We start from the raw sequence: 12,771 nt of genomic DNA on the forward strand, positions 1-12,771 counted from the left end.
ACCACTCATAATGTGCGATTAGTTTTATTGTATAGAATAATTTAATGTTATTTTGCATTTTTGGCGACAAAATGGTTTTAAGGATTTAAAAGGTAGCACATTCAAGCCTAACATGGTTTGGGTTAATGGGGCAGACTTTAAAGACAATTTGCCACATATACATGTAATTCATACATTGGGTCACAATGTGCAGGAGCACACGCAGTAGGGAACTCTCTGGTTGATGAGGCAGCCAAATCTGCAGAAGCCACTTGTAAAATAGCAGCAGTTACTCATTCCAAAATACACATTGACAATGACACCTTGGCTGCTGTGCATATTTTGCAGGCCGGCACCCCTTTACCTAATGGTTTTCCAATTAAATTCTCTTATTTTTCTAAATTAACACAATGTTCTCTTTGTGGCTATATCTGGGGTTGGTAATCGTTGTATTCCCAACCTAGACCGCAGACATTCTTTAATAGTTGCCGCGCATGAAGAAGTTACAACTTTAGGGCAACGTTTTTGGTGGCAAGGTTTATATAAACAGACTAAAAAATATGTTTTACTTTGTGACATTTGTCAACAAATTAAAATTTCTACTGTGTCTCGTCTGCTGCAGATGCATTTTTTTTATTTCTACCCATCCATTTGGCTGTTTACATAGATCATTGCGGTCGATTTAAAAGTTCTACTGGGTCTCGTCTGCTCAGATGCATTTGTTTATTTCTATTAAGCCATTTGGCTGTGTTTACTTAGTTCATTACTGTCCTTTAATTTCTGATACTCAAATTCATTTTGGTTGTAGTTGATTCTTGCTCTAGATTACTCTGGGTCTGGCCACAGTGCTCGGCTGACACTCAAACTGTTATTAAAGATTTGCAAGCCTTTGTCTGAACTTATGCCTGTCACGCATTCCACTTGGACCACGGTCCAGCTTTCGCCTCTAAGGCATACCATGATTCAATAAAGTCAATGGGTGTGGAAGTGCATTATTCTTCTCCATAAAAGCCTGAGTGCTATTCTGTTGTGGAGAGAATGCACCATGACTTAAAGCAATCCTTAATGGCTAAAGTATTAAGTACAGGGTGTGGTTGGTTGAATCATCTCTATGTGGTTCCACTGGCACTTAATAATCTCCCTAAAAGATTTCTAGATGGGCAGACCCTGTGAAAAATGCTCTTTGGCATCAAGATGTTTGTTTCAGACCTTGATGAACCAGACGTTGTGGTGGCAGCAGCAACCTTCGATGTAGATATCCACTGTACAGTCTTGCTGGGTCTACAAACATTCTGTGATTACCTAGCTCACGAGCATTTGCCTGCAGCTCTCTTCTCCAGCCCAGACACTCAGATTCCTGTTTCCGGTTGGCTTCTCAAAGTTGGAGACCTTGTTTGTGAAAAAGTGGCCCTCAAGAAGAAATTCAGCCCAACGAATCGTGCTCCTGTTCCAGTCCTTGGTATCCAGGTACAAGAACTGTAATCCACTTCCAGGACATAAAGAAAACCACGTTGTTTCAATTGAACATGTCAAGATACACCATATGGTCAATACTCTAGATTATACCCAGAAGTGGCCCTTCATGAGACTTGCCTTTGCAACCCATGAACACCACCATTGCTATTTCTCCCCGGCTGCCGGGAGAAGGGGGAGTTCGAGATTTCTGTTGATTCTGTTCCTGTTTCTACTTCTCCATCTTCCACAATGGATGTCATTTATACTGATTTGTCATTGGAAAAACCTTCTGAGTTACAGTTTTCAACTCTAACTGCTGAATTGCTACCACCTCTCTTCCATTTCAGTTCCTCTGGGTACTATAGGGATCAAAACTATTTCTCATCAGACAGTTCCTCATTGTCTTCGGTTCTGCATCCACCCCCAGTGTGGATTTGTGTTTTAATTTCTTGGTTTACACGCACTTTTCTAGTCCCTCCTTGGGAATACATTCGGATAATTTTTCTCTTTGGTTATTTTATTCAAGTGAGTTAATTTTGCGACTGTCTTTTTTTCTTTTAATCAATGGGCATTACCTTCCAGAACACTCTGCTGCAGAACTGGTTGGTGGGGTGCTTGCTCCTCCTTCCTTCTCCCAGAAAATGAAACTAGACATGTTCCTAGTCAACATTTCAGCTATTGCAATGACTGATGGAATTGTTTGGGATAAAGTTTCATTCGATATATATGGTCCTACAGAGACCCTGCAGATTCCATATGTGGTCAAAGTTTCTGTCGGTGATGTAATAGCAATGGAGTTAAAAGCAGATGATTGTGATGTTGATACTAATGCCGCAAATTACTCTGAGATGTTCTGTTACCACCATTATGGACTTCATTTTTTGCATAGAGCAAGTGGACAGTGTCTCCATTATAATTATACATAGTGGGAACATTGTCTGACTCCACTGCAGGGAAGTTTGAAAAAACAGACTGATGAATACACATATTTTACAAGTTATGACCTTTTAAACCCAACATCATACTATTTTAAGCTACTTCCCACCCAGTTGGAAAAGTATATGCTCAGTCAGACTGAGCTGATATATGCAGCTTCCTTTGTTGAACATCTGGCCCTTAAGGGTTATGATTATTGGAAAGACAATATTGATCTGAAATCCATTGGGGTCCAAGACACTGTCAGGTCCAGGGCACAAAAACTCTATTTCGGGTCTGTTTGATTCCCACACAAAACATTTTTCTGAAATGGACCAAGAAACTTCTTGTCTGGGATTGGCTAAAATTAAGAAACAGAATCCTCTGCAAATCCCCTCAATTGTCAATTTTGATAATTGACAATCTTGCGCAAATAATACAGTTAAATAGTATGATACAAAATGGCACATTTAACTCATCATTTGCATCTCCTGGTGGGTGGTTATTGTGGCCGGTAGACACTAATGGTTGTCATTCTTGTTTTCTCAATTCCACCTCCGGTTTCCAATGAAGTATACCAAACCAACCAACCAACCCATTTGAATACTATTGCCAACTATTCAATGGGTAAACTATGCCAGCAATGGTTAGAACATTCCACACTGTCTGCAGTGAAGCAACATCTTTCTCTTCTGTCCGAGGACATGAATTTATCAGATGTTTTATTAGGTCCCAAGTCCTCTAGTTTAAAAAGAATCTTATATGCAGCCTACAATGAAATATGGAAATTATAACAGATCGAAGCTCCTCTGTGTTTGAGACTAATTGATCAAGATAATTTTAATAAAGTACTTGCTGTAGTAGACAATAGGGATGTATGTCGTTACAACGCACACTTTTACAACGCATGCACTTACAACGCATTTTTTACAACGCACAATCCATTACAACGCATGACATAACAACGCAGGACACTACAACGCATTTTTAAAAACTACCTTTACAACGCATTTCCATTACAACGCATACTACCTTTACACCGCATACCATTACAACGCATAATATTAAATTGCATTTAAGGTAAGTATTAGATAGTATAGGGGTAAAAATTACTATTCTAACTCCAAGGGGTGCAACAGTAGGGTAAGTGTTGGATAGTATAGGGGTAAAAATTACTATTCTAACTCCAGGGGGTGCAACAGTAGGATGAGTGTTGGATAGTATAGGGGTAAAAATTACTATTCTAACTCCAGGGGGTGCAACAGTAGGGTAAGTGTTGGATAGTATAGGGGTAAAAATTACTATTCTAACTCCAGGGGGTGCAACAGTAGGGTAAGTGTTGGATAGTATAGGGGTAAAAATTACTATTCTAACTCCAGGGGGTGCAACAGTAGGGTAAGTGTTGGATAGTATAGGGGTAAAAATTAATATTCTAACTCCAGGCGGTGCAACAGTAGGGAAAGTGTTGGATAGTATAGGGGTAAAAATTACTATTCTAACTCCAGGGGGTGCAACAGTAGGGAAAGTGTTGGATAGTATAGGGGTAAAAATTACTATTCTAACTCCAGGGGGTGCAACAGTAGGGTAAGTGTTGGATAGTATAGGGGTAAAAAGTACTATTCTAACTCCAGGGGGTGCAACAGTAGGGTAAGTGTTGGATAGTATAGGGGTAAAAATTACTATTCTAACTCCAGGGGGTGCAACAGTAGGGAAAGTGTTGGATAGTATAGGGGTAAAAATTACTACTCTAACTCCAGGGGGTGCAACAGTAGGGTAAGTGTTGGATAGTATAGGGGTAAAAATTACTATTCTAACTCCAGGGGGTGCAACAGTAGGGTAAGTGTTGGATAGTATAGGGGTAAAAATTACTATATTATGCGTTGTAATGGTATGCATTGTAATGGTAGTATGCGTTGTAATGGAATGCGTTGTAAAGGTAGTTTTTAAAAATGCGTTGTAGTGTCATGCGTTGTAATGTCATGCGTTGTAATGGATTGTGCGTTGTAAAAAATGCGTTGTAAGTGTAGTGCGTTGTAAAAGTTGCGTTGTAAAGGTTGTTCCCCAGACAATAGTATTAATTTGTCATCATCTCGCATTTATAGTTTGAACAGCATTGTGTTGTCTGTTATTGAAATTGTACAGAATGATATGTCAACATTTTTTCATGGTCAGAGTCATCTCAGATCTAATGTAGTTAAGTTGGACTCAAAAATGGAAGTGTTCCCTGGCATTATTTGAATTGTACTGCTTTGTTTCTGTCATTTAATTTAACACACACAACAGCCAATGGCTATGAAAGACGCCACATACACAATGCTAAATCTAGAGAGATTAGAAAAAATCCCATTCACTGTAGCCGAAACGCCTTCAGTGGTATGGTTAATACACAGGGTTATTTCATTGCCTATATCATTGTCCATATCCATGTTTCAATTTACAGCTTGCATAAAACATTTTCCAATAGATAGCTATATTCATGAGCTATGGTCCCTGACATTTACCTATGGTATGAACATGCTGATGGAGACGTTTTTCTTACGGGAGAGGAGTGTGACTTCAATGCCTGTCATTCACTTGTTTGTCAACATGTTAACATCCACGGCGCTTGTAATGTTTTGGCACCTAATTTGGCTTGTTATTTAAAAGGAACACCAGCTCCTGCAATTCTTCCCTTCAAACCATACTATCAAATGAAAGCTATCTCATGCTTCATAATCAGGACGGTTGAGGTATGTGGGCAGGAGTCCCATATATGCACAGAGTGGTAGATAGCTTGTTGTGGCTTTCCATTCTGACTTTAAAGGCTGATTTCAACAAGCTAAGCAGACACAAAGCATTATTGTTTCAACAAGAAGTGGCTTTTACATCTGCCCGCAAGACCTTCAAAATGCAGGTGGCCAGGACTACTATTGAAATACAGTAATTGCTAAATACGAACATTCCCCTGCATTTCAGGGAACTGATACATTCAATATTTAATGCTTGTGAAACCGCAGGTGTAGCCCATTTTTTAAAACATGTAGGCTCTGGTCTCGTCACTTCTTTTCAAACTATCTTTGGACAATTCCAGGTTTTATACACTCTATTTTTTCCAGCGTGTTCGGTGGGTTCTCAGTACTGCTGTTACTCAATTGCAGCTGTCTTGTCCTATTATTGCTGTTCCGTAATTGAGGCTTCTTCCGCAGCCACCCTGGACCTGGCATCGCTCCAGTACTACCTTGAGGGCATGCTTCAGCTCTTTGGCATGATTCTGTTACAGGCATTGGATTCACTGGTGAAGTAAGTGCAGTGAACATTCCACCCTGCTTACTTCACCTGTGTGCAACCTGTACTTCACTTCAACTGGTGGCAATTTTAATGGGCACTGGATATATGTCTGGCTCTACAAACGCCTGCTGCCTTGGATCTTGAACTGCTGATGAGTTCCTTAGTTGTCCATTATCAGGACTGTTTCTTGTGTTTGCGACCTCTACAAAATCCAAATCTAGAGCAAATGGCTAACGGGAGTTCCTGTGCATCGGCACAGCGATTGCTGAATGAGAATTTCACTGAAACCAACGCAGGTTGCCCGATGATAGTATCTGCATCTGTTGGAGCTGAGGATCATGTTTGTTTGTTGGAACTTATAAACCGGGCCGCAGACTTGGCTATCTACGTGGATGCGGACCCCATCATGGAGTCCTTTGCCTCTACCATGGCTGCATACATACTGGATCCCTCTGACATGAGTTAATTGGATACTTTTGTTTTCAAATTGTCATTTATTGGTTCATAAAAGCTGTTGATTTAAAGTGCTAATCATTGAGTTTGCTAATCTCTCAAATTCTGTCATTCACTTACGTGCTTCTTTCCTGACCAAGGGGAGGGTGTTGTGTTTTATACAGGGCTAATTGTAGTTATCCCTATGTTAGCCTAACTGTGCATGACATGGGCCACATTAGCTTTGCACACGTTACTACATAATCGCGTTTGCTTCTGTGCCACATTATATTTTCACATGTAACCTGCATTTGTTTTTTCGTTCTGTTCTTTCCTGGGATTTAGTCTAAACAGCAGATAATGTCAACAACAATGTCCCTTGTATTTTGTTCTGGTCAGGCACTCGCACCTAGATACATCACAGAAAGCAGCTGTTGGTTATGAACATGTGAACCTTGTCATATAGGTACGCACAGTAAAGTATCACACAGAGAGAGACAGATATTTCCTGAGATCACGGCTGTATCTGAGCTGTAGAACGTTCATGTGTGTATGCTAAGGCACAGGGCCTGCTGGTAAACCCAGACATCTTTTTCTGTATAATCAGTTCGCCTCTGTAGAAGGGGAGGGGAGTTAGACTATACTGTCTTATAATATGACAGGGCTTTTCATAATATAAGGATTTTTGACAATGTTGATGGTTTTCAAAGAAAAGAACGACTCATGCAATGGTTTATTTGGGAGATATCATTTCGCTTTCTCTTGTGATGGACTACGGACGATGATACCCATTGCTTATTAAGTCACTTATGTAGTTGAGTGCAGAACCATTTGTGTTCGATACACCGTATGTGTGTCTGAAGTATTTGGTTCCAATTCACAAACTGCATTTTGCAGTACATAAAGTAGTTCTACTCATATACAACAAAATGCAATTCACAAAACTAGAGCCACCATGATGGGGGAGATCTCCACATACATAAGAATACATTGTAGTTGTAAATTCAAGAAGAATCAGGGGAAACAAGAGGAAGGGGCATGGGGGAACAGGCTAATACAAACACACACTTGCACACACTTGCAAAAGAAAAGTGGCAGCACAATTAAAAAAATACACTTCTAAAGTTACTAGGATCTCAAAAGTAGCAAACCAGCGTCAAATGTACTCAAGTAGTACACGTTATAGCATGTAAAGTATCACACATGGCCACTCATAGGTACTGCAACACACTATCATAGGAAACAATGGTTTATACTTTTTCCATGGTTCTAATGAGTATTTAACATCGTTGATTGCAGTGTAACGTTTGCCATGTTCTTTTCCATAATCCAATTTATTCAAGTGTTTGAAAGATGAGTAGAAATTGGGGAATCTTGTAATTTTGAACACTCTATCAATTAATTTGTAACATTAAAAAACATGGCTATTTAAATCACAGAGCAACGCACTCAGGGCCTGATTTAGATCTTGGTGGAGGGCAATACTCTGTCACAAATGTGATGGGATATCCCGTCCGCTGTATTACGATGCCATTAAATCCCATGGTGATCGTAATATGGCGAACGGGATATCCGTCACGTTTGTGACAGAGTATTCCATCCACCGAGATCAAATCACGCCTTTACTCTCTTGACTATAGATCTGATTCAGATGTTGGCGGTAATGATCCCGCCGTCGGTTTTCAGTCTGCAAACCCATCCGCCACCTTGGCGGTCCACGCCCCACCGAGGGAACCTGACCACGCCTTTGCCAGACACAAAGGTAAGCATTACATATTACTACTGAATGCTGTTTTAGCATTGAACAGTAGCTCTGAATTAGTGTAGTAATATGCATGTCACAGTGTTGTTTTTCTGAACAACTTGTGACATGCATGTGTCTGCATAACATTTGTGTCGGACAATATTGGAGACACATCTGAATTTAAAAAAACTTATATACACAAATATTATTTTGGTGTACGTATTCATTAACAATATGCTTGCACCACATTAAACAGCACATCATAATAATCAGCTGTGTCCATTTGTGCACTTTGCAATGTGGTCTGTAAGTGTAATGTTTCAGTTGTGAATGTAAGTCAGTACATGTATATCACTGGAGCGGCAATTCCATTCCAATGACACAATGACTTGTACTGCAATACACAATGTGGGACACTCTGTGTGACAGTTGGGCTCACGTCTTCAGACATATGCTACTACTGTCATGTTTTATTTTTTCCGTGGCAATGTAGCTCATATGTGACAGTGAAAATTGTTTGGATGGTACTATTCATCCTGGCTGTGTTGCCCTTCATTTGTGTCCTGCCTATAGTCCAGGGGTGTCCTCTTCATGTATGGGCATCTTTTGGGCACATATCTGGCACCCAACAGCTTTTACTCGGGTGGGGTGGGAGTGGAATGACTGCTTCAGGTGGAAGAACCTAGAGTGGGTGATGTGTTTGTATGTGTGCCACTTGCATGTAGGTCTGATCTTTGCAGTATATGTGTAGTTGCGTGATGTGTTGCTGTGGGCAACAATCAGGTCTGTTTTGTTGTTTGGTTGTGGTTGTTGTTGTGATGTGTGTAGTTGTGCTTTTGTCTCAGTGTGTATGTGTAGATGAGTGTGAAATTGTGTTGGATGTTGTGGTTGTGTTGTATGTGAGTGCAATGTCAATAGTGTAGGTGTGTTGTGTTATGGATGTATGGCAATGTGTGTATTTGGCATGTAAATGTTGTGTTGTGTTGTGGTGGAAAGCAAAGGATGATAGTGTATATGTAGTTGTTGTGTGATGTGCTATGCAGGTGGACAAATATGGCTAAGGTACATGGTGTGTGTTACTTGCTTCTATTCCATAGCCACTGCATTGTACAATGTGCATCGGCCCCAGCAATGGTTTCCCTCCATCAGCAATCTGCCAGCAGAACACCACCAGCAGGATTGACATCTCAATAGAGTCGGCCCGCTAGCCTGACGGTTAGGAAGCGCACTCTGTTGTGGCCGTCTGAGGCTCAACCACAATACATCTAAATACGGTTGTTGGCACTCCTTTAACTTGACGGAGTTCACGGGACCGCCGCAGCGGTGGGATGGCAGTAGTCCTACCAAGATCTAAATTAAGCCTCTATATACTATTTCTTCCGATCTCATGAGATCCTGAGGAAGGGCCCGTTTATGCTTGAATTACGTTGGTTGGAAGGGAAGGCAAGAAATATACATCTTAATGTTGTTGTGAATTTTAAAATAACGAAAATAAAAAAGACAACTTTAAATGATTCCTCCACTTAAAGGCAGATCTTTTGTGGCTCCTATGCCATGTAAGTTTCTTAGTTGGAGTAAGCTTTTCCAACTCTCTGGTTCGGAGTTTATTTTTTTTATTTATTTACTTCTTGGTTCAACATGACAGCCAGAGTTTTAGAATGGTTGCCAGTACATACTGCTACACACCCCCTCCGCAGACTAAATACATTTGTCCATGCAGAGTTTTGGGAGAGCCAGAGTACTGGTATAAGGATGGTTACAAAAATAAACAACCTGCATACATTTCAATATGCAAACATTTGTTATGAATGCAATCTTTTCTCCAGAACGATAATTCTGATAATGCACTACATAACATCATGTTTTTGCACATCATTTCTTCCTGCACGTAAAATGGAGACTATAAGAGAAGGATACTCATGCACATTTATTTTTCATAAATGTTTTAAGGACTTTTGTTCGCAACTGAAAATGTATGTACAATACATTTTAGAAATCTGTTAATTTCCTTTCTAATAAGTTTGAAAAAATATGCGCCTTTAGTACTACTGCACATACTCATAATAACTTTTGTGAATAGTCCCTACAGCTAAGATCCACGGATATCCACGGATATTGTTTACAAAGTTTATTTCACAGTAACTGTAACAAGTATTTGGAGTCTGTGTCACTGCAGTGCTAGCTCTGGAGCTAGATCTGAAAACACTGACTGCAGCATAATATGGTGGACTTGCAGATACTTACAGGGTCCAGGCTTCATCCTTTTGTTATCTTCTCTCCCTTTTATCTTTCTAGCTGTCCCATGTGGTCCCAGTTCACACAGAGGAGCGCTGTGGATATTAGGAGCTCTGAACATCCTTCTGTTGCTGGCTGTTGTGGGATTGGGTCTCTGGAGTAAGTGCTGACTCTGCTCAAAGGTTACAGATACCTCGGTCACAAAGCTATTCTCGCTGAACAAAGGCTCTTTTAAATATACTAGAAAATAGTGGTAATGGACTTTAGGAACTTCAGAGGATCAGACTAAATTATATTCAGCATATTAAAATAGCACATTAATACTGTCAAGGCTGTACAATGTATAAAAGCATTCTTTTCATTCTCTCACCTTGCTTATCTTCAATTGTGTGCAATAGCACCAAATCTACTAAGAAATCTTGATTGTCATTTCCTTAAGCTCTTCTTCTTCTATGGCATCTGAGTTCAGATTCAGTCAGTCAAAAACTTTTATTGGGCTAGGTTAGACATAAAAAGACAAATACATTTTACAGAACACAAGTTTAGATTGTATAAAAAGAAAACTCATAAAGTGCTAATAGTGATTAAAGTGCTAACTCTGTTGCCAAAACAAGTATGACATTTACAAGAAAAAGGGTTTTTACCAAATATAATACATTAGAGAATTTTAAAACATTGAATAGATAAAAACCCACACTTGACCAAGAAAGGACAGATCAACTTGAAAATTACTGAAGCAAGAGAATTATATGTCAGGTGGAGTCAAGACATTCCATTTTATCCTAATTCTCAATACTTGGTGAATATAACTGAGGAGTACATGACATAAAAATATGGAATCCAGCCACGGTAAAAGAAGAGGCTGGACTTGCTAAAGTTGGCCCCTGAGGTAGCTTCATGAGCAGCTGGGTTTAGTGTTGGGGGGCAGGGTTGGTCCTTCACTTATTTGACTTTACTTCAGTCCTGGGGGTTTTGCCGTCTTCTTGCTTGTGTTTCTGTGCTGGAGGTTTATGTGACCTCGGAAAGGAACTGCCTAAATCCACAACAGGGATAACGTTGTAGGAGTCTTGCGCTACACAGGGGTTAACAATTTGAGCAGGGACAAAATTAAGCGGGCCATATAAAGGTTCTCTTCTTGGAGTGACATTAAAAGTACCCTATCAGAGCTCATCTGTGGAATTCCCAGGAGGATGGTAGGATCGCTAATCAGCTTGTGAACAGCATCAATACGGTTCTCCACTAGTTCAATTTCTCTAGTGATTGCCCCCATAGCAGATGATAGATACGAAATAATCGGGGGAGACTAAGAGACCCCTTTTACACCAGGGTTAGATGGTTGGGTTGGCTTTTTCTTCCCCATATTTTAGTGTTAAATTTAGCAGATATGCACAAACATGCTGATAGTAAAAGGCCTACCTTCTGTCTGTTCATTAGTACCCTCCAAAAGCCAAAAGGGGTGGCCCAGCCTGTTCAGATTCACAGTGCTAGGCCCATCATTCAAATCTTCTGTAGGGCAGGATGTACAGCTCTCCTTGCTCCCATCAAAATATTATTTTGAGAACTCTTCAGCACTTGTTAATTTCCACAATGCATGGGAAAGGGATCTCAAAGCTTTTCAACACCTCCAGTTGTCATTGTCTCTCAATTCAGTGAGCAGTGCCCTGTGATCCATCACATTTTCAGAAGATCCGAGCATCACTAGTCTTTAACAAGCATTTGCAATGCAATAGGTCTCGCATTAGGAACGTTTGAGCTATTGGTATTGTAAATGCCAAATTTTGTATTTGTGTGTTGGTTTTGAAAATAGCTAAATTAATAGCTTTGTCATTTACAATTCCAATAGTTTTAACTTTCGCACCAAATACTTAGCACTGACAAACATTGACCGAAAACAAAAAAAAATGCTTAAAATGCGTTTTGGAAACGTTTTGTTCCTGTAACGTTTGTGACTTTTTTTAAAAAGTGAAAATGCACCTACTGACATCGTGCAACATAGGGGGCAGTGTGTGAGGGGGCATTGTATAAGGGCAAAGACTGAGTGTGTAAGGGTGCGGGCTGCGTGTGTGTGTGTGGGGTGTAAGGGTGCAGTGTGTGTGGCCTAAAGTAGTGTAAGTGGGTAATGTGTGAGGGTGCAGAGTGTATAGGGGCAGTGTGTCAGTGGGGCAGTGTGAGGGGGGTGCAGTGTGAGGAGGTGCAGAGTGTGAGGGGGGTGCAGAGTGTGAGGGGCTGCAGAGTGTGAGGGGGTGCATAGTGTGAGGGGGGTGCAGAGTGTGAGGGGGCAGTGTGTGTGGTCTGTGTGAGAGTGGGGCAGTATGTGTGGTCTGTATGAGAGGGGGGCAGTGTGTGTGGTCTGTGTGAGAGGGGGCAGTGTGTGTGGTCTGCGTGAGAGGGGGCAGTGTGTGGGCTATGTGTGAGGGGGCAGTGTGTGTGGTTTGTGTGCGAGGGGCCAATGTATGTGAAGGACCAGTTGCAAGCGACTTGCGAGAGCAGACCTCAAGACACAGCGAGGCACAACAGACTAAAAGTGCTGTTAGTGGAGAGAGTGATCTTCATCAGAATGTAAGTAGGAAAGCAAAGAATGAAAGTCATACAAAAGCATACGTGTTTGGGTGCGTAAAGTAAAATAATAAAACACACAATCAAAAGTAAATAAATATAAGAGATGAATGCAAAGCACAGAGGCAGGAGGTCAAGTAGTAAGTCACACAGAGCCGAGATTCCGGAAAAGTTGCGAGAAAGAGAAG

General features: G+C 40.7%; 1 protein-coding gene across 1 annotated transcript in view; it reads left to right on the forward strand.

Moving 5' to 3' along the window:
• Positions 1 to 12,771, forward strand: part of LOC146812950 (killer cell lectin-like receptor subfamily F member 2) — a 94,771-nt gene that overhangs the window by 62,226 nt on the left and 19,774 nt on the right. Inside the window, exon 2 of the mRNA XM_085619988.1 lies at positions 10,088 to 10,186. Within this exon, the coding sequence (XP_085476114.1) occupies positions 10,088 to 10,186 (99 nt within the window). The remainder of the gene's footprint in view (positions 1 to 10,087; positions 10,187 to 12,771) is intronic.

Source organism: Triturus cristatus, chromosome 7, assembly GCF_964204655.1.
Source record: "Triturus cristatus chromosome 7, aTriCri1.1, whole genome shotgun sequence".
NCBI classification, from domain to species: domain Eukaryota; kingdom Metazoa; phylum Chordata; class Amphibia; order Caudata; family Salamandridae; genus Triturus; species Triturus cristatus.